Genomic DNA, 21155 nt, shown 5'->3' with positions numbered 1-21155 from the left:
TTACTAACTGATACAAATCCAGAAAATCTGGAATCAAATTATTAATAGTTTGACCATGTAGCCCTGTAATCCAGATTTGCCACAGCTAGTGACAGGCCATAAGCTTTGTACTGAGTTTAAAAGGCACCTGACCTGAAGCTTCTCAGACCTGTTCTGTCTCCACTTTCCTTGACCTGTCTGCAGGTTTGCTTTACTTGGTTGTTCTAAATTAGAACTTGGTTACCACTTGTCTATGGCTAATTTCTTTTACTAGCGCTTTCCTTTGTAAACTATAGCTTTAGATAGATAGCAGTAGTAGTAAGTTATTCTATGTAGAATGATATGTTTATGCCTCTAACATGATGACAAAGTATAGAGAAATATAGACCTGGTAAGAAAATATATTTATTAACAGTAATATAGAAGACATCAGATATAATAAATTTTGATGTAACACAGAGCTGGAGATGAGTGAAAAGCAAACATGTAAAAGCGTGTTAGGAAACATACAGAAATGACCCTAAGTGGATCCTATAAGGATGGAAACAAAATTATCAATATCAATATGAATGTCCTGGCAAAGGACACGAAGTGCTGACAACTCACCATAACATCCATCTCCACCACAATCAAATCACAGACAGTGGGATCCAGAGGAGAAGGGAAAGGGTGAACTACCCAGGAAACAGTAATTAATGATCTGGATGATGGGGCAGCGTGCCCTTCAGCAAGTTTGCAGATGACATAAAGCTGGAATGAGTGGCCAGAGTCATGCTGCCATCCAGAAGGACATTGACAGGCTGGAGAAACAGGCTGACAGAAACCTCTCATGAAGTTCAACAAGGGGAAGAGCAGGATCCATACAATCCTCTCTCAAGCCCTTCTCTGAGCTGGACTGGGGAGAAAACCAGCTGGGTCTCCATGCACTTGACCCTGAACACCAGAGACATGCATTCACTCTTGATACACTCGAGGTCTCCCCAGCAGTATCACTGATGACCACATAGAAAAGCAGTAGGGGGGCAGTAGTGTGAAGGCTCTTCCTTGTCAGCCTTTCCACAGTAACCTGAATCCAAGCCCCCAGCAAGCAGCAAATGTCCCCAGACAGCAAGTCAGGTCACAAGTGGGGGTTTCTCTTTCCTGCAGGAGGGAGTCTCCCACTATTACTACAGGTCACTTCCTCTTGGTGCTGTCGCATGGTTCAGGCTTGGCCAGCTCCGATACCTGGTGTCCAGGTCCTCGCCTGCTACCTGGACACTGAACCTATTCTGTAGCTGCAGATCTGCAGCTGGAGAAGGAACCACCCTCCTGCTGCCTGAAGTCACAAGCCTCCAGCCTTCACAATCATGAAAGCCTCCATTTGCTACCCTGATAAGCACAGGGTCTGGCTGTTCTTGCGTTCAGCCAAGAGTTCAGGCTCCTGTTTCTGCAGTGACTGGGTCCTGTCTGGATCCAGCCAATCTGTTTCTCATTCATCCCTAACTCTGTGCTATGTGCCGCCCTCCTCCCAGGCTCCTTAACTTGATGGCACACCTCCTCAACCACTGCACATCTCCTGTAGGTATGGACATCATCTCCCTCTGCCTCAGCCTTAGCCAGTGGCACCAGGCACTCCCTGCAGCTCCAGATCTGGAGAGTGGTGGCCTCCTCTGGAGCTGCGTCTGAGCAGAGGCCTCTGGTGCTGCCAGGGCATTTGCTCCAGTCCATGCTGAGAGGGACAGTACCCTATGGCATAAAGTTACTGTCTAGTTCTGGGATTAGCAAAAACTATGCCCTCGCCAGGAAAATACATGTCTGCAGTGATTTAAATTCTAGGGCAGAGGTATGAGCAGTAACAATTTATCACACACAGTAAACTAATAACTAATAGACAAAGTGGGGAAAAGAAATGAAATCATACTTGCTATTATTACCTGAAATAATTACCATAGTCTTTTTTGCCTCTCTTTTCATATTAGCCTTTAAAAAGCCAACTCTGAATGGTATTGATAATATTTAATTAGCTTCTTGTTTATCAATTATTGTTCCTTTCAGAAAGTGTATTTTTCAACCATTCAATACATTCTGTAAATATTCTGGTTATTTAATTATATTGTAAGCAATTAAAGCTGATCTTTCAACTTTATATTCTCTCAGCTAAGTCAAACTTAAAACATGAATTTTCCACTTATAACATGAAAAATCTTTTGTCTAGCCTAAACCTCAAAAATGTAATGGGCTGGTTCCCTCCCCCACCTCTTTTCCCTGAAAATCTTTTGATGCCCACAGAGTGTCCAAAGTAATAATCTTCCTTGTTTGGCTGCTTTTCCTCTCAGTCTTATCTAACGTTGCAGTACAGGTTTTTATCAATAGTGGAGCGCCGGTCATTTTCTGAACCTGTTTAAGCTCTTGACTTCATATCGTGGCTCAAAGGAAAATAATTCTACCAATTAATGATGCCAAAGAAATATTTCAATCATATCACAGATGTAACAAGCTGCCTTCAGAAACAGCCCTGATTTTTAAAAATAAAGATCCATCAACTCTTCTGCATTCAGAATAACTATATCAGGATATAAAAAATTCACAGTTGTGGATAGAAAGGGGATACAGCAGTCGCACATCTCAGAATGCTTAAGACAGGTGTAGCAGATTCATATACAAAAAGATAATTTCAAAGAGTAAACCAAAGTCAGCCTCCCAGGCTTTTTCCACATTTATGTGAAGCAAACTGGCAAGACATAAAGGGGGTATTCCTGATTAACTAGGCTGATTCCTTCCTTTCGTGGCTTGGGAAACATTGTGAAGAATGCCTGTAGAGGAAAAAAATGGCACTGTAGGATGTCAGTCTACAAGACAGTAAACACTCCTAATAAGAGAATGAATTATTATAAGAGAATTAAACTTCAAACCAATTGCTATTTTATAAATAGTAGGATTAAGAGACTAAAGACAAATTATGTTAAAACACATTAGAACTGTTAAATAGGTGGGAACAGAGATGCTTAAGACCTTTGAAACCCCTTGAAATACCAAAGCATAAGCAACTTGCTTCGGTTCATATTGCACAGTGGTCCTGTTTTAACAGAAGGGTTTTCCTCACTTCTCTTGATCTGCTATGGGTGTAGGAAAGGCTTTCTCCCCAAGTATTACTACCTTGCTGTGATGGAGAGGAACAAAAATTGTACCTATTTTTATTGTAAGCAAAATGAAAGTTTTCTTTTTAAGGGAGCAGGAGGGACAAAAACGTAAAAGCAATCTCCTGTTTAGGCAATTCTCCGTATATTTCATGCAGCTATTTAATGAGATCAACCAAATTGGACTGAAAAATAGGACCATAGAATAGCTCAGACTGGAAGGGACTTCAGCCTCAGAAGGTCATCTGATACAGCCTTCTGCTCAAAGCAGGATCAGAAAAATATTACTCAGGGTCTTATCCAACCTGGTCTTGAGAAATTTTAATGTTAGAGACTACACAACCGCTCTGGGCACCCTGGTCCACCCTTTGACTGTCATCATGTTTAAGAAGTTTCTCCGTCGGCTCTTAGCGTCCCACCAGGCACCACTGTGAAGAACCTGGCTCTACCTTCTTGATAACCTCCTTGTGGGTCCTGGCAGCTGCTGTCAGGTCCCCCTGAACGCCTCTGTTCTCCCTTCTGAGCCAGCCCCAGTCCCTCAGCTGCCCCTTGCAGAGCACATGCTGCACAATCCCTGCGGTAACTCACTTTCTACACCTTCCCCAAAGATCTACAGGTAGGTGAAGGGGAAGCACGAGTACATAAGCGTACTAACATCTAGCTCCAGTCAAAACTGAGAGGATATACTGTCCATATGGCAATGGTCAGCAGGAACACTACAGCTCCAGGTTAGTTACAGGCTTCTGCCCAGTGGCGATATCACAAGACAGATGTGAGGCACTGGGAACGAGGGAAGGAGACAGAAACAATAAAACCAGAACAGACTGAAATTCATTAGTTCTGATGCTCATAAAACAGCCTGCTTCTATCAGGTTTTGTTTTCTTTGTATACAAAATTCAATCAAACTGATTACATAAGGTTTGTATTTGCTGTAGTCCTTTGAGCATGTTGCTTCTGCATAGATATTATGATTATATCTATTTATTGTTCTCCTCTTTATAGTTAAAGATGGAGTATGAAGCAAACAGATCAGCTTCAACAATTTTATTCTGCATTGTTCAACTCAATTCAAATCATCAATATGTGACTTTTTCAGAATGATAACTGCTTTCCAGTTTTTGAGAACAAAAGTAACTTTTGCAAGCTGAAAAGAACTTATAAAACAATGAAAATAGCTTCAATTGTTTCCACTGAATGGATATACAGTAGTTATTCCTGGTAAATTACAATTCTATGCATGGACATTTTACTTTCTGGGACTCCCTGAGGTGAGCTATATTTTTTTAAGACTATCATCTCAAATAGTGAACAACTTCATTAGCAGCAGGATTTACATTCTAAGAATACACAGAATGTACCTGCGGCAACAAAGGAGATAAATTTAATCAAAATGTTCTCTGCTTCCAAATCTTGATATCTGTCACACATGAAAAATTGTAGTTCAGTGGGATGCAAGACTGATGAACAGGTCTAGGAGTCCATATTTTTAGGCAGGATTCCTAGGAAAAAAGCTTAGGCAATTCTATTTTCTAGCTGTCCCATCTACATGTCTTCTATTAGAAGATTTGATTCTGTTGGCCAGCTTCAATCAGGCTTGAAAGGAACGAATATCAGGGAGATGACTGGGTTACTCTAAGTCACATGAATGCTAGCAGCTTGGTAGAGGACACTGAATCACAGCAGTGTACTTGAGGAGGGAAAGATGCAGACTTCAGCTTCTCCTTACTCTATTTATCAACCACTGAAGATGCTGACATTTGAATCTTAATATCACCCTCTCAGATTTTTATAAGCGCTTGTTAATTATTTCAGTATTTTACACTTCTTGAGACATTTTACAAATATTAAATCCTGCATTATATTAAAATTCTCAAGCACACTTTCTTAGCTGCTGTAAATCAGTTAATTCCACAGTGTTATTCTGACATGCACCAACAGAGGAAACTTCCCCACAGAAAATAAAGTAATTCTGGATTGCAGCTAAGGAGAAAAGAAATACCAAGATGATGCATTATACAGTTTGCCTCACCTATTTTTCTTTCCATATGGGGGCATACTAAATGTTTTCATAATGAAGTAATAAAAGTCATCTAGATTTCATCTCCCAAATTTCATGTATAAATGGAGTAATTATGGAGTAAAAAGGAGTAATTCCCTCCATGTGAAATCATTGGATTTTCAGGAAGGAAAGTGTTAGACATTGTTAAATACAGGGATTAAGAGTACTCCTTACCTCTAGTAAACACTGTATAGTATGAATTAAATACATATATAGAGAAGACATATTTAGTTTAAAAAACCTCTTTAAAAGCATTGCCAAGGGATTCCCACAAATGTTACAGCAGCTCTCAGGCTGCCTGAGCCTGTACCCAACCAGAACTGTCAATAATCCAAACTAGAGGACAGATCTGGTAGGCAACACTCAGAAATGCGGTGCAATTAAAATAAACAATAGACCATTGAAATAAGGTACAAATTATATACAAAAGAAACTTCTACACATATACATGAACTATGGCTTTCTCTAATAAGTACATTAACCTTACTAATGTTTACTACAGACTCCACTGGCCTGAATCCCACGTGTGGGTAGCAGCAGAGCCATAATAGAAGGGGCATTGGCCGCACAACAGAGTGGTGACAGGCTGAGATAGATCAGAGAAATGGCGAATGGCAGAAAAGATAGCAACAACTGGAGGCTCTAGTACTTACATTATTACGTTGTAGGTGGGTAAGTGGTGCAACAGGGCACAATGGACAAAAAAAGTATTAAGGCCCTGTAAATGGCTTGCTTTCCTGTTTGATTCTTCTTTTTTTCCCCTCATCCACCATGAGTCCCACTGATCTCTCCCTCCACTCCCCCTCTCTGGTACCTGTGTGCAATTAGCTTACTCTTAATTTTCTCCTCACTCTAAAGCCCTTTACCACTCTCCTGTGTAGTTGGAGAAGCCAGCATCACCAGTGCTTTTTAATGCAATTTTCTTTAATTTCATCTTATTATGCCTTTTCCCAGATCCTTTTCATTGCAGAAACTTCTTTTCTCTTCTGTCCCTTTCCTCCTCCACACAAACCACTCAGCTTATCTGGAGACGGCTTACCTCACCCTGAAGCCAGCCAAAGCTCTGGAAACTGCTGCCTGCCTCTGAGGGGGGTGAAGAGAGATGTAGTGGGAGAGAGATGCCTCCATCTGGAGCACACAGCTCCCCTTTCCAAACAAACCCCTTTGCAGCTCTAGTTGTTGCATCCAGAGGTGTTATCTTGCATTTAATAGCCCCAAACGGGTTTCTGTTCCTGGGATTTGTCCAACTGCTTTTCAAACTCAAGTCAGATTTCACATAACAAAATCTTCCAGGAAGAAATTCTGCAGTTTAACCAGGAGTTATGAAAATCATTCCCTTTGCTCGCTTTCAACCTGTACCTACATGATTTGATGCTGTTCAACTGTTATTAGAAGAGATTGGCAACTTTTCCCTTGTCTATTTTAGACCTTTGTCATATCCATCTTCACTTATCTTTTGTCAAAGGTGAAAAGTCCTAATCTGTGTATCCTATATAGTCTTTTATGGAAACTGTACAGGACATTGCTCTCAACATGTCTGAATCTGCCCATACTTTGAATAGATGTCTCAGATTCTTAAATTAATCTGAATCGAGGCATGCGTGTAATGACTGACAGCGATGTGGAAACAACTTACACAGGAAAAAAAGGCATATGGGCTAGGCTGCATTTCTAAAAGCTGTTTTTAAAACTTATATTGAATTCATGGTAAGAAATACAATACTAAACCAGAAATCTAAAATACTTGATGAACCTCCAGCAGACAAAGGTTTGGCAAAACACAAAAGGTTTGATACACAGTAGTGACAAACCATGATTTTTTTTCTGAAAGACTACTCATTTTACAGCCTAGGAAGCAACGGGTAGAGGCTGAAGAGAGAAACAGGTTTCAGGAAAGATCTCCTTTTGGAAGAAAATTCAAGACCCTTCTGTACAGTACAGAAAATGTTTTCTTCTGACAGTGAAAGCTCTGTAAAACCACACATTTCTTGCACCGTCAATAGAAACACAAGATAACAAAAGTCTTAGATGCTCTTACTGAATGTGAGTCTAAATGGAGGCAGCACCCTGGCAAAAAGGTACAAGGTGAGAAACGGATGTTAATACCTTTATCTCTAGTAACTTCCAGGAAGAAGTGGGGAGGAAGATAGGAAAGAAAAGCTTTGGGAGGGTGGGGAAGCACAACATAAAACCAACACCCAAACCCAGAGTGAAATAACTCTAGTTCTGGGACAAGAACAGATAACCTTGGGAACAAATATAGTTGTGTTTAGAAGTTCTTTAATTAAACGTAAGAGCCTATTTAAATACAAGGTTTACCGATTCACCCTGTTTCACTTGCAATTCCAATCCGCCTTTAAAAGCACAAAATTAACTCTTGAACTACGGGTAACACAGACTCCCTGCAAACAGCCTGGGCTGCACAGAACTGAAGGCTTGCACATGTATGTGCTTTATGTTAGAAGTCCTATTCCTCTTTATTCTTCACCATGTACTTTTAGTGAATGCAAACTCATTTGCCACTGATTGCTGGTATTATGTTACTGACTAAAGATTTCACTCTATCAACTCTTTAACCTTCAGAAAATGGTATTAATGGCAAATTGACCACTGAACTAAAGCCGGATAACACAAGGAATATTAGTACCTGTTTGCACAAGCAAAGAATCCCCAACCTGTGTGATGCCTGGAGCTATTTTCAAGAGTGTCTTTTACATCCATGCTGAGTATTACTCTATTTTCAGCTGGCATCTTAAACTTGAAGGGAGAAGAACAGCCATTTCAGGCGAGCTAGAGAAAATCTGTCAGTGTCCCCGTTCCTTTCGCAGGAGTATTTAGGAACAAAAAAAAAAAAAAAAAAATCTCTTCTGCATGCTAAAACAATTAGGAGCCCATGCACCTGAGCTGGATCTGCGTAGTTAAGGGACTGAGAGATCCCTAAGAAGGAAACAACAATTTAACATCTGGAAGTATGAAATGTTATGCTAGTGGTATAGCAGCACAGCCCAAATCAAATGTAGGGTTTCTGAGGTACAATTTTGATAGAAAAACAATTACTTTGGTCAGTGATCCATTACTTATTACAAATAAAGTGTACTGAGCATTATTCGCATGAAACAAAATGAAATTACGTTTAAAGCTACCCCGTGCCTCAGGAAAGGTTTTTCAATCAAGGTAGCACCACCTCCACACCAGAAGCGGGTGTGCTGTTTATTTTGCCATGAGACACAAGAGCGGTGCAAGAGCGCACCCTCTCTGCAGTCAGGGCAAATTGAATTTAGCAAATTCCATTTACCTTATTAGCGGCAGAAAACCCTCTAATATCCTGTGAGGAGACAAGTAAAAAAAAAAAAAAAACCACAACTCAAACCTATATTTGAGTCAATTTAAAGTCTGATTGCTAGATGAGCAGCATTGAGTTCCAGGATCCCATGGGGACATTCACTTAAAATAAAACAAAACAAAAAAACCCTCTGCAAAACACACCAGAAAAAAATCCTGTTTTCCCCAGATTCAGTGTTTACCTACAAAGAAATAAGGACAAGCTAATTGTGAAGTAATTAGTGACAACAATCTGCTTTAAAAAATGCTGAAAAAATGAATTCATGTTCACTGCAATCCTTTTCATAAAGCATCTTTAGAAAGATCCTGCTGAGCTCTTTCTACCTCACGTGCATCAGAAGGGTCTCAGAAATGTAAATGCATACGGAATAGCGTTTTGCCTTGGTAATTTAAATAGCGTTCATGCCTAGAAGATTACAGTCCTCACAATCTCAGATGCCTCCCTGCCCCTCCTCCCCCAGGGTCCTCTCTCCTCTCAGGAGTTCTTGAGAGCCAGAAACCACAGGTTTTCATTCCTACAAAAGATAAAGGGCTATAGGGAAAAAGAGAAAATACCTGTGAGATGAAAGAATAGGTGAATCATTCTGGGAAGTGTTCATTAGCCGTTTCTTTCTTTGGGGGTTAGTTGACATGACTGCTTATACTCTTGGATATGGCAGGCAGCATCCTACATCTTAGCATCTCTACAGGCATTTCTGAGTCTTCCAAGCAATTGACGATCTTAGCGCTGTTCTACGAAGTGCAGCTATACACTTGGATGTCTCAACAGTTCCATAATGTTTGATGAAGGTACAGATGGAGATCCCATCTAGCCATTCTGAACACATCAGAGACATTTCTGAGCAAAGCTCCACGTGTGGCTTATGCCATGGTGGAACGTGCTCTGATCACTAAGGTGCATCTTGTGATTACCACATGATCATGTAGCAGACTCTTAACATGATCTAATGTGCCCCATCAGCTTGAATGCCAACTACATAATCAGGGTCTGTCTCAACATTCTCTCTGCTGTAGGTACAGCATCAAATTTAGAGCTGCAGGAAGTTTGCAGAGGAAAACACAACTATATTCTGCATAAATTTGAGCACATTGGTATTAAGAACATTGTACAGCAAGTAACAGGTAAAATCAGCTTAATGGAGCTATTTCTCCCCTTTGGGACAGTCTAGACTATCTGTATCAAGTTAAAGCAAGTACACTAAAATAGCAGAGAAGAAAATTCTTTCAGATCACTAAGACCTGACTGTACAAGTAGATGGGAGAGGGACTTAGGGAGAGGACAGAAATTTATTCCATTTAGACACAACAATTCTATGGTAGATCTCTCATTCCACATGGGAGGGCCCTTCTCTTTGATGAAGAACTAGCCTCTTTTCAAGTAGTCGCAGACAGCCAGGAGCCATGCAACAAGAATTTAAATAGCTTTCATGCCTACAGGATTACATTCTTCACAATCTCAGATGCCTCCCCACCTCTCCTCTGCCACACATTTGAATTTGGACCTATCTGTATCAGCAGGTCAATGAACAGGAATGAGAAGCAAGAGCTATCAGGGACTGAGCTAGGTTTGGATGCCAGGCTAGGTCAAAGGGTGTCATGAAATTCCAATCCCGTTTTATCCACTGAAGTGCTCCAGGCTATTGGAGGGGTCTTAGATGTTGCATGCCTTTTTCTTCCAACTACCAGAAAAGCAACTGACAGGAAACCCAGAATAAAACCACATGCGTTTCTCCACCAAAACTGAAGGAGGGCTGGCTACCTCAGTCATACCAGATTCCCTAGATCAATTATGTCCAGTCAGATCTTCTATTTGTCATCCATAGATCTGAAATGACAGACAGACAGTATGTTCAGCATCCCCAGGAGGCAAATCACTCCTACATCAAAGCCAAAGATCAAAAGTTTGTCAATAAAAGAATAGTGCAAACTGATGCAAAAAGCTGGGTCATGGTATCTGTCATCCCTAGTACTTCATATCATTTTGACATGACATCATAAAAGGCAACTTGAGCTTTGATGAATCTCCAGATGGAAGTAGAACCTCAGGTGTCAGAAGATTCTTTAAACCTATGTCTGTAGCTCTATTTTTCCTTTTGTCTTTCCCCCCCCCCCCCTGAAATGAGGAAAGCCACAAGTAATTTAACCAGTAAAACTCTGGACTTGTAATAAAATAAAAACCTACTGGCAATATTTTATCTGGTACATCTTAGGTTCACACATCTTTATTAGGTGAATTCAGTCTTACTGTCAAAAAATATGCCCAGGTCTCTTTCCTCTTCGTCATTTCTAACCCGTAAGCTTTCACTGATTGGAAGTAGTTATAAATTCTTAATTTCCAGCTTTGTATTTCATCCCATCTCTAATACTTGGTACAACAAAACTCTTAACACTGTGTGTGGGCCACACTTCCCACATTTTTCACATCAGCAAATCCAGCCAGTGCATGGCAGTTCTTGTGTCACGATCGTTAGCAAACACAGTCAAAATAAGCTGCTTCCAAAGTTAATCTTCAATTTAACTGCACTACCTTGGCCCAAAAATATGCACTCAGCGCCATCTATTGATTCCATTCTGGTTAAGTAGAAGGTAATACCCTGGTTCATTCACCACATGGCACCAAATCATATCATATACTTTACTGAACAAGTTAAAGAAAATATACATTTATTTTTTTTTAATAGGAGTAACACTGGGTTAGACTTTACAAAACATTTGATAAATTAGTGTTAAATTTTGCCTCAGTTTCTAATTAGCCCTATTCTGCTTTCCCACAGAAACAAAAATGTAAATCTACTATGAGATGTCTACATAACGACTTTTGTAATCTCTTAGCGATACTGGTATCTTAGATGATCCTGGAGCTCTTCTCTACACATCATACTAGCACTAAGGAGCTTTTTGCTGGTGGTTTTAAGCCCTTATTAGTAGATTTGTGGCTTGGCATGTCACAATTCCCATTCTGGTGGAATGGTTATTTTTAATGGTTAAGATCATCAAGCTCTTAGATTTTGTTTCCTTGTGCTTTGTGGAAATTTCCTTTTCTATATACCCACTCCTGATCAACATTATTCTCTCTCTTGTTTCTATGATGCAAAGTAAGGGACGGCTCAGATCTAGACAGGTATGATATAGAGTTATTTATGTAAAATTTGAGCTAATAGCAGCTTCCAAATCTTACCTCTAAAAAAGCCTTTCCATGATGCTTTCAGGTCCAGCAGTGCTATTTTACTACCTTTCAGGCAGTATCAGTGTAGGTAACCTACTTACTCCTGTAATGCAGAATAAATAATTCTATAAGCAAGTTTTAATTATCAAAAGTTTCCACAATGAATCTATACAGCTCTCATCAGGAAGAAAAGATAAAGGACTCGGCATTTTGGAGTATTTTGCTGATGTCCTACATGAACCGCTACTCCCACACATCTGCACTGTGTTACTATCGCAAATGCAAGTTGATTGAAATCAGAGGAGACAAAATATGTTTATCAATGATAATAATACAGAGAAAATACAAACAAAAATGCATTTTAGTCAGGAAGATTTACTGATTTACTTCTTGATTAGTAATATATGTTTGGGGACTATGCATTTCCAGGATTAACTTCAGAAGTCAATGCGTTCTTACCTGTTTCAACCTGTTGGTCCTAGAATTTGCAGATATATTTTATCAAGTGCAAGACAAAGCAAAAAAATTAACATTTCCTGCCCCCATTAAAACACTTCATAAACCCAACAGAGATAAAATTAAAAAGTTATTCTTTTTTTTGTGATATCATAGAAAAATTTAGATTAGGAGGAGCCCTACAGAGGTCGAAAGGTGCAACGTTCTGGTCCAGCAGGACTAACTTAGAAGTTAGATTGGGTTACTTGGCTGGGGCCTTGTCCAGGCAGGGTTTGAATATTTCAAAAGATGGAAATTTCACAACCACTCGAGAGCATTTGTATTCAGTGCTTAACCACTCATGATTTCTAACCCTCACATCCACACCACACACGTAACTCACATAACATTACATTTCTTGACCACTCCTTTTTAACAGAGGAGCAGGAGGAAACGGCACGTCATTTTGTTCAACTCTGGTATCAGCAACTAGTCAGAAAATTTGCTGCACAGACCTGCTCTTGAGCAGAAGTGGCAGCATTTTCTCTTAATCTGAGGGGCAAACAGACCTGCTGGGCTGACTCTGTCCCCCCTGAGGTCCTCATAAGGACAGCAGAACAAACCTTGCACTTCAGCCGAGAACTGCAACTCCGCTCTGTTCATCTGCCTAACAGAGCACGCACATATATGAATGACTAATAGATTAACCTAATTCTCTGTTCCTCAGTCTCCTAAGAAATTTCCCCAAGAGAAGAGAGATGATTTGATGATCTCGCCCATGATTATACAGTAAGTGGTACTCAAGTTGTCTGTTATCATCTATTCGGCTCTTCAAATTATACAGATGCATCCAAGAGTAATCCTGAAAGGATGGATGTAGCTCATCAGAAGATTCAGCTTTTCATCTCTGAAAAAGAGGAGCAAGAAGCAAGGAATCTTCTTGCAAAGATTTTTCTCAACAGAACATCCCCAAGCGGATCAGTGCCAAAGTTATCACTGATAGAAAGTGGTAATTTTAGCAGAGAGGTTAAGGACTTCCAGTTTAAACACCACTTTCAGCCTCTCACACAGAAAATTCTGTAATAGGAGCTCCTAAATCCTGCTTGGATTAGGTGTAAAAATGAGTCAGTGAAGCATTTATCTGGAACCCATTTTTTAGTAAGACAGTAAATCAACCTACTGTTCAGCTCTCGTAAGTTACTCAAGCAGGAAACAGCTTGCTGCACAGCTAAGAGTTCACAGCAGAGAAACGTGTCACATCCAGGGGTAAGGGGAGAGTAGCTGGGGTTGGACGAGATGCCCTCTGCACCCACAATCTTGCACGAGAGGCAGCGGCACAAAGGCCATAAGCAAGAGCATCACAGAAAACACTGAGAAATGTGACCAGAGCTTTAGGCAGCAATTTTGCATGTTTCAGGTACAAAGATGTTCTACAAGATGCATCCCCACGATCCTTTCACTGAAACACAACTGTAGCCCATTACTTTAACCAATTATAACAGTAATATATGGCTGATCTCCTAGGTTAATCCTTGGTTAAAAAGGTTTAACCAAATCCTTGGTTAAAAAGTTAAAAACATTTTGCCCGCTAGATCTCTTCCAGACACCAAGCTCTCCATAGGTTTCCTTAAGTGATCTCCTACTGCCAAGAACAAATGAAGGACTTCTGTCATCCAAAACAGGCATCTACAGGACTGAAACTTATGCGATCTGTTGGAAATAAAAAAACCAAACCAAATTTGATACAGTAAGTTAAAATGAAAAGAAGGCATAATACCATCTGAAGATGGTTTTGGGAAAGGTCAGCTGCAACAGTCTTCTGGTTGTGAACCTGAGGTTCAGTAAATGGTCGGTATTGTGATTCTGACATCATTTTCTGTTGCACCTGAATTCAAGTAAACAACCTGTACTGGGTCCGAATGCTAGGGTTTATTTACAAGTTAGAATTTTTGTTCTGGTTGATCATTTCACACAGGCATCCACTCACCCCTCTCAAAGCATCACATTTGTAAGGATCCCAACTCCCTTCCCAGCAGGGAGGCTTGCAGCTGGGGTGTGACGGTCAGGCAGAAAACCACGTCCCTTCATGCTGTACAGCTTCTCACAGTTACCAGTGCGAGGGCAGCATCTGCCAAGATCCCTGGCCAGCCCTTGGTGTTTCTCTCCGCTCATCTTCCTTGTCTCCAGGATCTTTCCTCCAGGCAGAATCTTGACTTCTCCCCTCATCCTAAGGCCGCTTCCAAAATCCTTTTGGCACTACAACTACCTTCCAAAATAGTCTACATGCATAAGTACAAGGCACAATCAGCACCTAATCGGCGTCTCTGCCATACATTTCTTAATTAGAGAATTCAGGACGTAACTTTGGTTTTAGAAGTTCCTTCCAAAGGCTCAATTTCTGAAATTTTGAATTTGAGTCAGTTATTGGCATTTCAGAATCCTCTCAGAGGGTTAAGAGAAATCAATAGAAAAAGACAAGGTATGTCCAATCCTTGAGAAGGATGAAAACTAGACAAAGATTTTGAAAGGAAGTTAGAAACTACAGGGAGGGACTAAAAAATTATATAGAAAGTTAAGGTATCCCATGGGATCAATTACTCAGTCTCCTCTTTTAAGAATATTGTTGGGAACTACCTCCCACTCCTTTGCTCTCTCATATTATCAAGGGATCAAATCCACAACTACGAACCCAACAGCCGTGTTCATTACTCCTTTTACAAACGTTTGCAGAGGGCGTCCATCCACTTTCGAAGCTCATTCTGAAGATGTTTAGCATGAACAATTCAAAGCAGGTGTTCAAAGTGTACATCAAACAAGGGGATAAGGTCAAGTATTACTTCATCCATTAAGTTTCCCGTAAAGAGGTACAGAAGAGTGACTGGTCTCCAAAGTTTATTAAAAATCAAAGAATAGAAAACTTTACATAAAAATATGTCAATTTTAGCTTCCACATAGTTGTCCACACAAAAAATTTAAACGTGATTTTTTTAAACCTGTAGCACATAACCACAGTGATAGCCAGGCCAATTTATTTGGTTCACCATGACTGAAGTGTTACATGATACCACTTTTCAAATGAATTTTGCTTTAAAATGGACGCTAGTATAAGACACCAACTAAAGCCTTTGAAGGCTCTTTAATGTAGTTATGCTCAATATTGCTAGTGTGTGAAGACTAAGCAGTACAGGCTCATGTAACAGCCCTTAGATATTATTTATGAATCAGCTCACAATTTTTAAAACTTTTTTTTTTTTTTAATTGTGATGAGTCTTGAGCATTAAGACAAACTTTTTGCAAACAGATATGCACTACTCTACTTTGGAATGTTGCCCTCTCTCCCCTCAAGGACCTGTTTGTGTTTGACAGATTCAGTAATAACATGAACTACTTCTGCTCCAAAGGCATACAGTGTATTAAAAAGCTTCATGCTTGACACCTCATTTTAATATTCAGATATCAGTTTTAAAACCTTCTATATCTGTACACAGTATAAACGTCCTGTTAACAGGATTCTTCAGCTTCCTCTGCTAATGGACTTATATAACTGATCTGTAGTTTTCTGTATAGCTTTAGAACTCTCATTAAAAAAAAAACAAAAAAAAAAAAAATGGGAAGTCAGAGGGCATGAGATGTGACCTACTCCCAGGACAACTGTGGTGCTTTAAAAACTCAGGGTTAGGCAGGATGTACATTTTTCAAAAAGTTAAAGACAGTGTTTGTCATGGCAATACACACTTGCATAGTATACCTGTATGCATCTGTAAATTAAGTGCCAGCCACTCATACTGTGTACAACACTGGGCTGTGCTCTCCTGCAATACATTAAAAGATACCTCTCGTAATGCTTAGAGCAGCTGAAGTACTTTTTATATATTTGCTCTTAACAGAACTAATGCATACTGCTATACAGATTCCTTAATGGAATCAACATATTTCCTTTCTCCACATTCCTTAAGCCGGGTACCTCTGTTCAATAACATTGTTTGAACCCAAACATTAACAGGTTACGTTACTAAAATGCATCAAAACGTGTAGCTCACAGCTTTTTAATTTCACATCAGGACTTGAACCAACCTTTTTCCCCTCCCTTTCAAAAGTTTTACTTCTGGTACTACAAACGCTGGATTTGTTGTCTAGTTAAAGGAATAAAATTAAAACTCATTGGTCAGAGCAAGACGACTGATAGAGGCCAGACAATGAGCTAAAAAACACAGGGTCAAAATGCTTTGGAGCTTAATACCTTCTTAAAACCGTAAGCCAAATCGCACTTTCATTGTGAATCAAGAAGCCTCAAATATTACCAAATGTCATGTTTGTAACACTGCTCAGACAACCTGCCAAAACTATGAACCCAACTTAGATAATGCAACCTGGGAAAGGATCTGTAAATTAAAAAAACCTCTTCCCCTTAAATATAACTTATGTGACAATATGAAATTAAATTAAAAATTCCAAGTTATTGCACAAATTATACTTCCAATATTTACAGAGAAAAAAAATCTGAACTTTGAAACAAAAACAGGAGAGCAGCAAATTTACTTTTATGAATTCCCAACTTGATTTGCTGCAAAGAAAAAAATTCCAAGGGGCTGAAGTTTCCTTCACTTCTGAAATAAAAGAAAACAGAACCCACAAAGGAACCGATGTAGCCACAGCAAAAAAGCCACAGCATTCATAAATGTCCTTGCAGTTCTATTGTCAGAGCTGCTTCGGCACTGTATGAACCATTGTGGGAAGGCAGAAAACAAATTTCCACATTTAATAAGGCTTCACAGATAAGCACAACTACTTCTTGAAGATGGACTGAACCACCACACAAAGAAACATGCAAAGAAGTCAGCTGCAGATATTTGGCAACACCAATAAAACGATGTGCTGGACGCTGGTCTCCATCCCTCAAGTCGAGTGGCACTCACTCAGTTTGTCTGAACAGGGAAGGTCATTTTGGCATCTGCCATTATCTGCTCAGACTAATAGGCAAACTGTCTCTGTGTTTTTTTCTTCTCCACATATTACGATTGTACTGGTGGTGTCCTCGGTTACCAACCGGTTGCCTCATGCCTCCACTGCTGACGGGGCTGTAGCCGTTGCCTTGGTTATGAGTTCCTTTCATGGAAAACTTCATTCCACTGTGCTGCTAAAAAACACAAGATAAGCACTCAGTTTAGGCATACAAACAACTGAAACAAAGCATATATTAACAGCGGTATTTCCTCAACATAAAAGTCATGCCCACAGAATGCTGCTTGAAGCAGCTGGTTTTTTCACGCTTGTCTAATTTTAGCTGTGCAAGTCCAATGGCACTAACAGCTTAATAAGTGTTTTCTGAAGTAAATGTCCTGCAAATGAAATGGTGTAGATTTCAAAGCATCCTTAAAACCCTTGGATCTCAGTATGAAATACACTCACGATGCGTCACCCTTATAAAAACAGAGACCTTCCACATTATATACTGATTATGACAGTTGAGTCTATTTTGGAGAATCTTAGCAAGAGCGTGACTGGGTGAGGTCTCAATAAGACTTTCAGAAACATCATGGAGAAGTGTAAGGCTGTGATAACATGAGCCAATACATACAAAGCACAAGTCCGCTCTGCTCATAATCTCACTCAGCTACAAGTAAATTAGCTATAGTTTATATGGAGCCTGCAAATCCTACTAGTCTGTAGAGCTACACGGCTCCTAAACCATACCTCACATCCAGACCAAGGCAAAACAATTAAATGATCAGGAACATAAGCATGACACTTTCTTTGGAGGGAATCTCCAATAACTTGGAAGAGAAACTGCCAAAAAGGTTTAGTGGCAGCCTAAGAAAACCTACCGCACCATAAGCTAGTACAAGCATCCCTATCACTCAACAGCATACAGTATGTTGGTTTAATGTGTATGTGCTTAAAATAGGTATGTACTTAAAATAGCTACAGGAGTTTCAAAAGATGAAATTTAAACAGACTTCTCAAATACTTATAACTTCAATGCAAGCAACCTTTTCTGATGTCTGACAGCAATAGCTTAAAGACAGACAACTGACTGCCTTTAACAAAAGCTAACACATCATTTTGTCTACTGTAAGTGGTTAAACAGGAACAGCTCAAAGCTAACATTTGAGGCAACTGCTTAGAATATGAAATATCTGCAGCTACTTTACTAACCTATATTTCCAAACAAGTTTGGAGTAGAAAGAAATATCAGAACACCAAGCCATCGTTATAATTGTGTGCACACAACCAAAACAGTTATTTTGAAGGCATAATTCACAGAATCACAGAATGATATGGGGTTGGCAGGGACCTCTGGAGATCATCTAGCCCAACCCCCCTGCCAAAGCAGGTCCACCTAGAGCAGGTTGCACGGGAACATGTCCAGGTGGGTTTTGAATGTCTCCAGAGATGGAGACTCCACCACCTCTCTGGGCAGCCTGTTCCAGTGCTCTGCCTCTCTCAAAGTAAAGAAGTTCCTCCTCACGTTTAGATGGAACTTCCTATGTTCAAGTTTGTGCCTGTTACCTCTTGTCCTGTTACTGGGCACTGCTGGAAAAAGACTGGCCCCATCCTCTTGACACCCACCCTTTAAGTATTTATAAGCATTGATCAGATCTCCCCTCAGCCTTTTAGTAAGTTCCATAAGCAACATTCCACTATCAAATAATAATTAAAAGAGACAGCGAGCATACAGGAAAAACAAACTGGTGAAGACTAGTATTGAGGAATAATTAAGGTTAACTGCAAGGTGGTAGAAAACCCTTAAACTGTTTTTTCTTTGTGAAGTGTGTCTTACAGCAACCTAATCAACCTTCAACATGCAGCTTCTAGACTCTCAAGACAGATGTGCCAAGTGCTATCCTCAGACTACCGATGGTAAAATATTCAAGAACAAACAGGAAAAGAGAATGCAAGCTGAGAAGTTCTCATTCTTAAGAGACACAACTGCCCAAACTTTTTTGACATATGTTACTAAAGCATCTACCAGAAGCTATTTATGAAAGTCAACACCGTGAAACTTAAAAAAAAAAATAAAGTAGAATAGATTTATCTTTTGGGCAAGTGGTCCTTCAAGCAAATATACCATCTTGTCACATTCTTGTGCAGCAAAGTTTTCTAGTTCAATAAGTATACATCTGACTCTCAATTATATACGCAGACAATTAAGCTTCTACATTAAATGAGGTCAAAATACTAAGAGTGATCCTTCAACAGTCAAAACACTAAAACCAGCCAGTCATTACAGGTACCCTCAACTATATGTTGAAAATGGAGACAGAGAAAATCTTTAGTTTTACTGCTGTAGAACCAGAACACAACTCTGAGCAATGAGCATATAAAGTGTCAGCAAGTCTATTCTCTTTCAGCTGGAAATGTGAAAAATCTGGCAACTTCATCCTCAATTTGAGGATTCAGGAAAAAAAAAATACTGGGGGCAGGAAGGCAGGTCACCACAAGATCAGACAAGCGCCACAGCAAGTATAACAGTTAAGCCTATTTACCCATATCCTAAAAGGAGTCGTATCTCTGGTTTGTTCAAAAGGCAATCAAACTTCCAAAGAATGATTAATAAGCTAACTAGAAAGTGATCTCTAGCTTGCCATGAAGCATTTCACATTTCTTTAGGCCATCAACATAAAGACTGTCAAACTATCAGAGCAGAATCTGAATCCATCTCTCTTACAACTCTCAGCTGAGAGCAGGTCCATAAGGAAGTTGACTCAGGGACCTTGTAAGTCAGAGATGATGCTTTTATATTTACTAGTTCTCAATTAAATATTGTTCGCTAGTTTGTTTAGATATTTGAGACCATAAGCTTTTAGCGTCCTGCATCCTGTGCAGTGGCATTTCAGAGCTTAAATGAGCATCATGTTTGATTTGAACATACTATGTGATGATTTTTCAGTTCTCAGAGTAATTAATTTCTTGTCATTCTGGTATCTGACTTCTCCATGTACTGCTCATGACAACACAGCCCCAGATCATATACTGCCTCATTTTCTTCTCCAGGTTAAAGTATCATTCATTCTTCACACAGAAGCAATTCCATATGTTTGACCACTCTTTATCATCCTTCCCTGTTCTTCTTCCATACATAACTTTCTTCTGATGTAAGAGGCAAAATTGTACTCACTGTTCACAATGGGGGATGTACATGGATTTTTACATTATGTTTTCATTTCTGCTCTTTATTGCTAATAAGGTCTGAAATTTGGTTTGACACTCAATTCTTAGTAGAAAAATCAAGAAAGCTTTATTAAGCAGTTTTCTGCAAAAACATCAAAATCTCATCTTTACAAGAAACTGTCAGCCCAGGGCCTACCACTCTCTACAAAGTTTAAAGTCGTTCTCCCCATCCTGATGCATTGCCTTGAAAGGTCCTTCTGTACCCCTTTTCTCAGTTGGCCCTCGAGGAACTTAACACCACAAGTAAACTTCGCCACACTTCATTCATTGCCTTTCAGACATCAGGCAGCACATGGCTCAGCACAAATTCCTGAAGCGCTTTCCTGGTGAACTCCACGTGCTACAAAAATGGAATGTTCTAACTAGTTAATTGTTTATAAGAGAACACACATTTTTCCCTTCATTCCTTTCAGAATCTTTGGTAAAAGAAATTTACTTCAAGAGGCTGTATCAAACAGCTTTCTCTTGTCCACACACTTCTGGATATTCATGTGGTCAGGACTCCCATAATCACTGAGAAGTGGCACATGTCTGTAACAGATGACGGCTGGAGTGACATCAGATAATCAAAAAAGAAAGCCCTTCATCTATGACACGATAGATAAATCTTTGGTTTAGATGTTTTGACTTCTTTATTCTATCAAGAGAAATTAGATCTAATCTCCTCTGCCATCATAGAGCTATTGATTCAACAACTGATTGATAGAACTGGTTTGATTTGGGTTGTTGGGGTGTTTTTTTGACAAGTCTGTTGAATTTGATCCTCTGCAAATTAAAGCTGCTAGATTCTGGAGGGAAAATTAAAAAATTGCATTTAAAACAAGCCAGCTGGCAGTGGGTGGGGCGGAATTCTGTATCATATACCAAGTTAAAACAGTTTCCAGG

The 21155-nt window shown here is 39.7% G+C and overlaps 1 protein-coding gene across 2 annotated transcripts in view; it reads right to left on the bottom strand.

The window, feature by feature from the left end:
* Positions 1–14980: 14980 nt before the first annotated feature.
* The window catches only part of TENT4A (terminal nucleotidyltransferase 4A), a 61676-nt gene continuing 55501 nt past the window's right edge, over positions 14981–21155 (bottom strand). Inside the window, exon 11 of one of the 2 annotated variants that reach the window (XM_074146401.1) lies at positions 14981–17235. In XM_074146401.1, the coding sequence (XP_074002502.1) occupies positions 17056–17235 (180 nt within the window). In that variant the 3' untranslated portion in view covers positions 14981–17055. The remainder of the gene's footprint in view (positions 17236–21155) is intronic. The other variant, XM_074146400.1, reaches the window with a different exon arrangement.

The sequence above is a fragment of the Numenius arquata genome, chromosome 4 (genome assembly GCF_964106895.1).
Source record: "Numenius arquata chromosome 4, bNumArq3.hap1.1, whole genome shotgun sequence".
NCBI classification, from domain to species: Eukaryota; Metazoa; Chordata; class Aves; order Charadriiformes; family Scolopacidae; genus Numenius; species Numenius arquata.
This window is presented reverse-complemented; position numbering and strand designations above follow the sequence as displayed.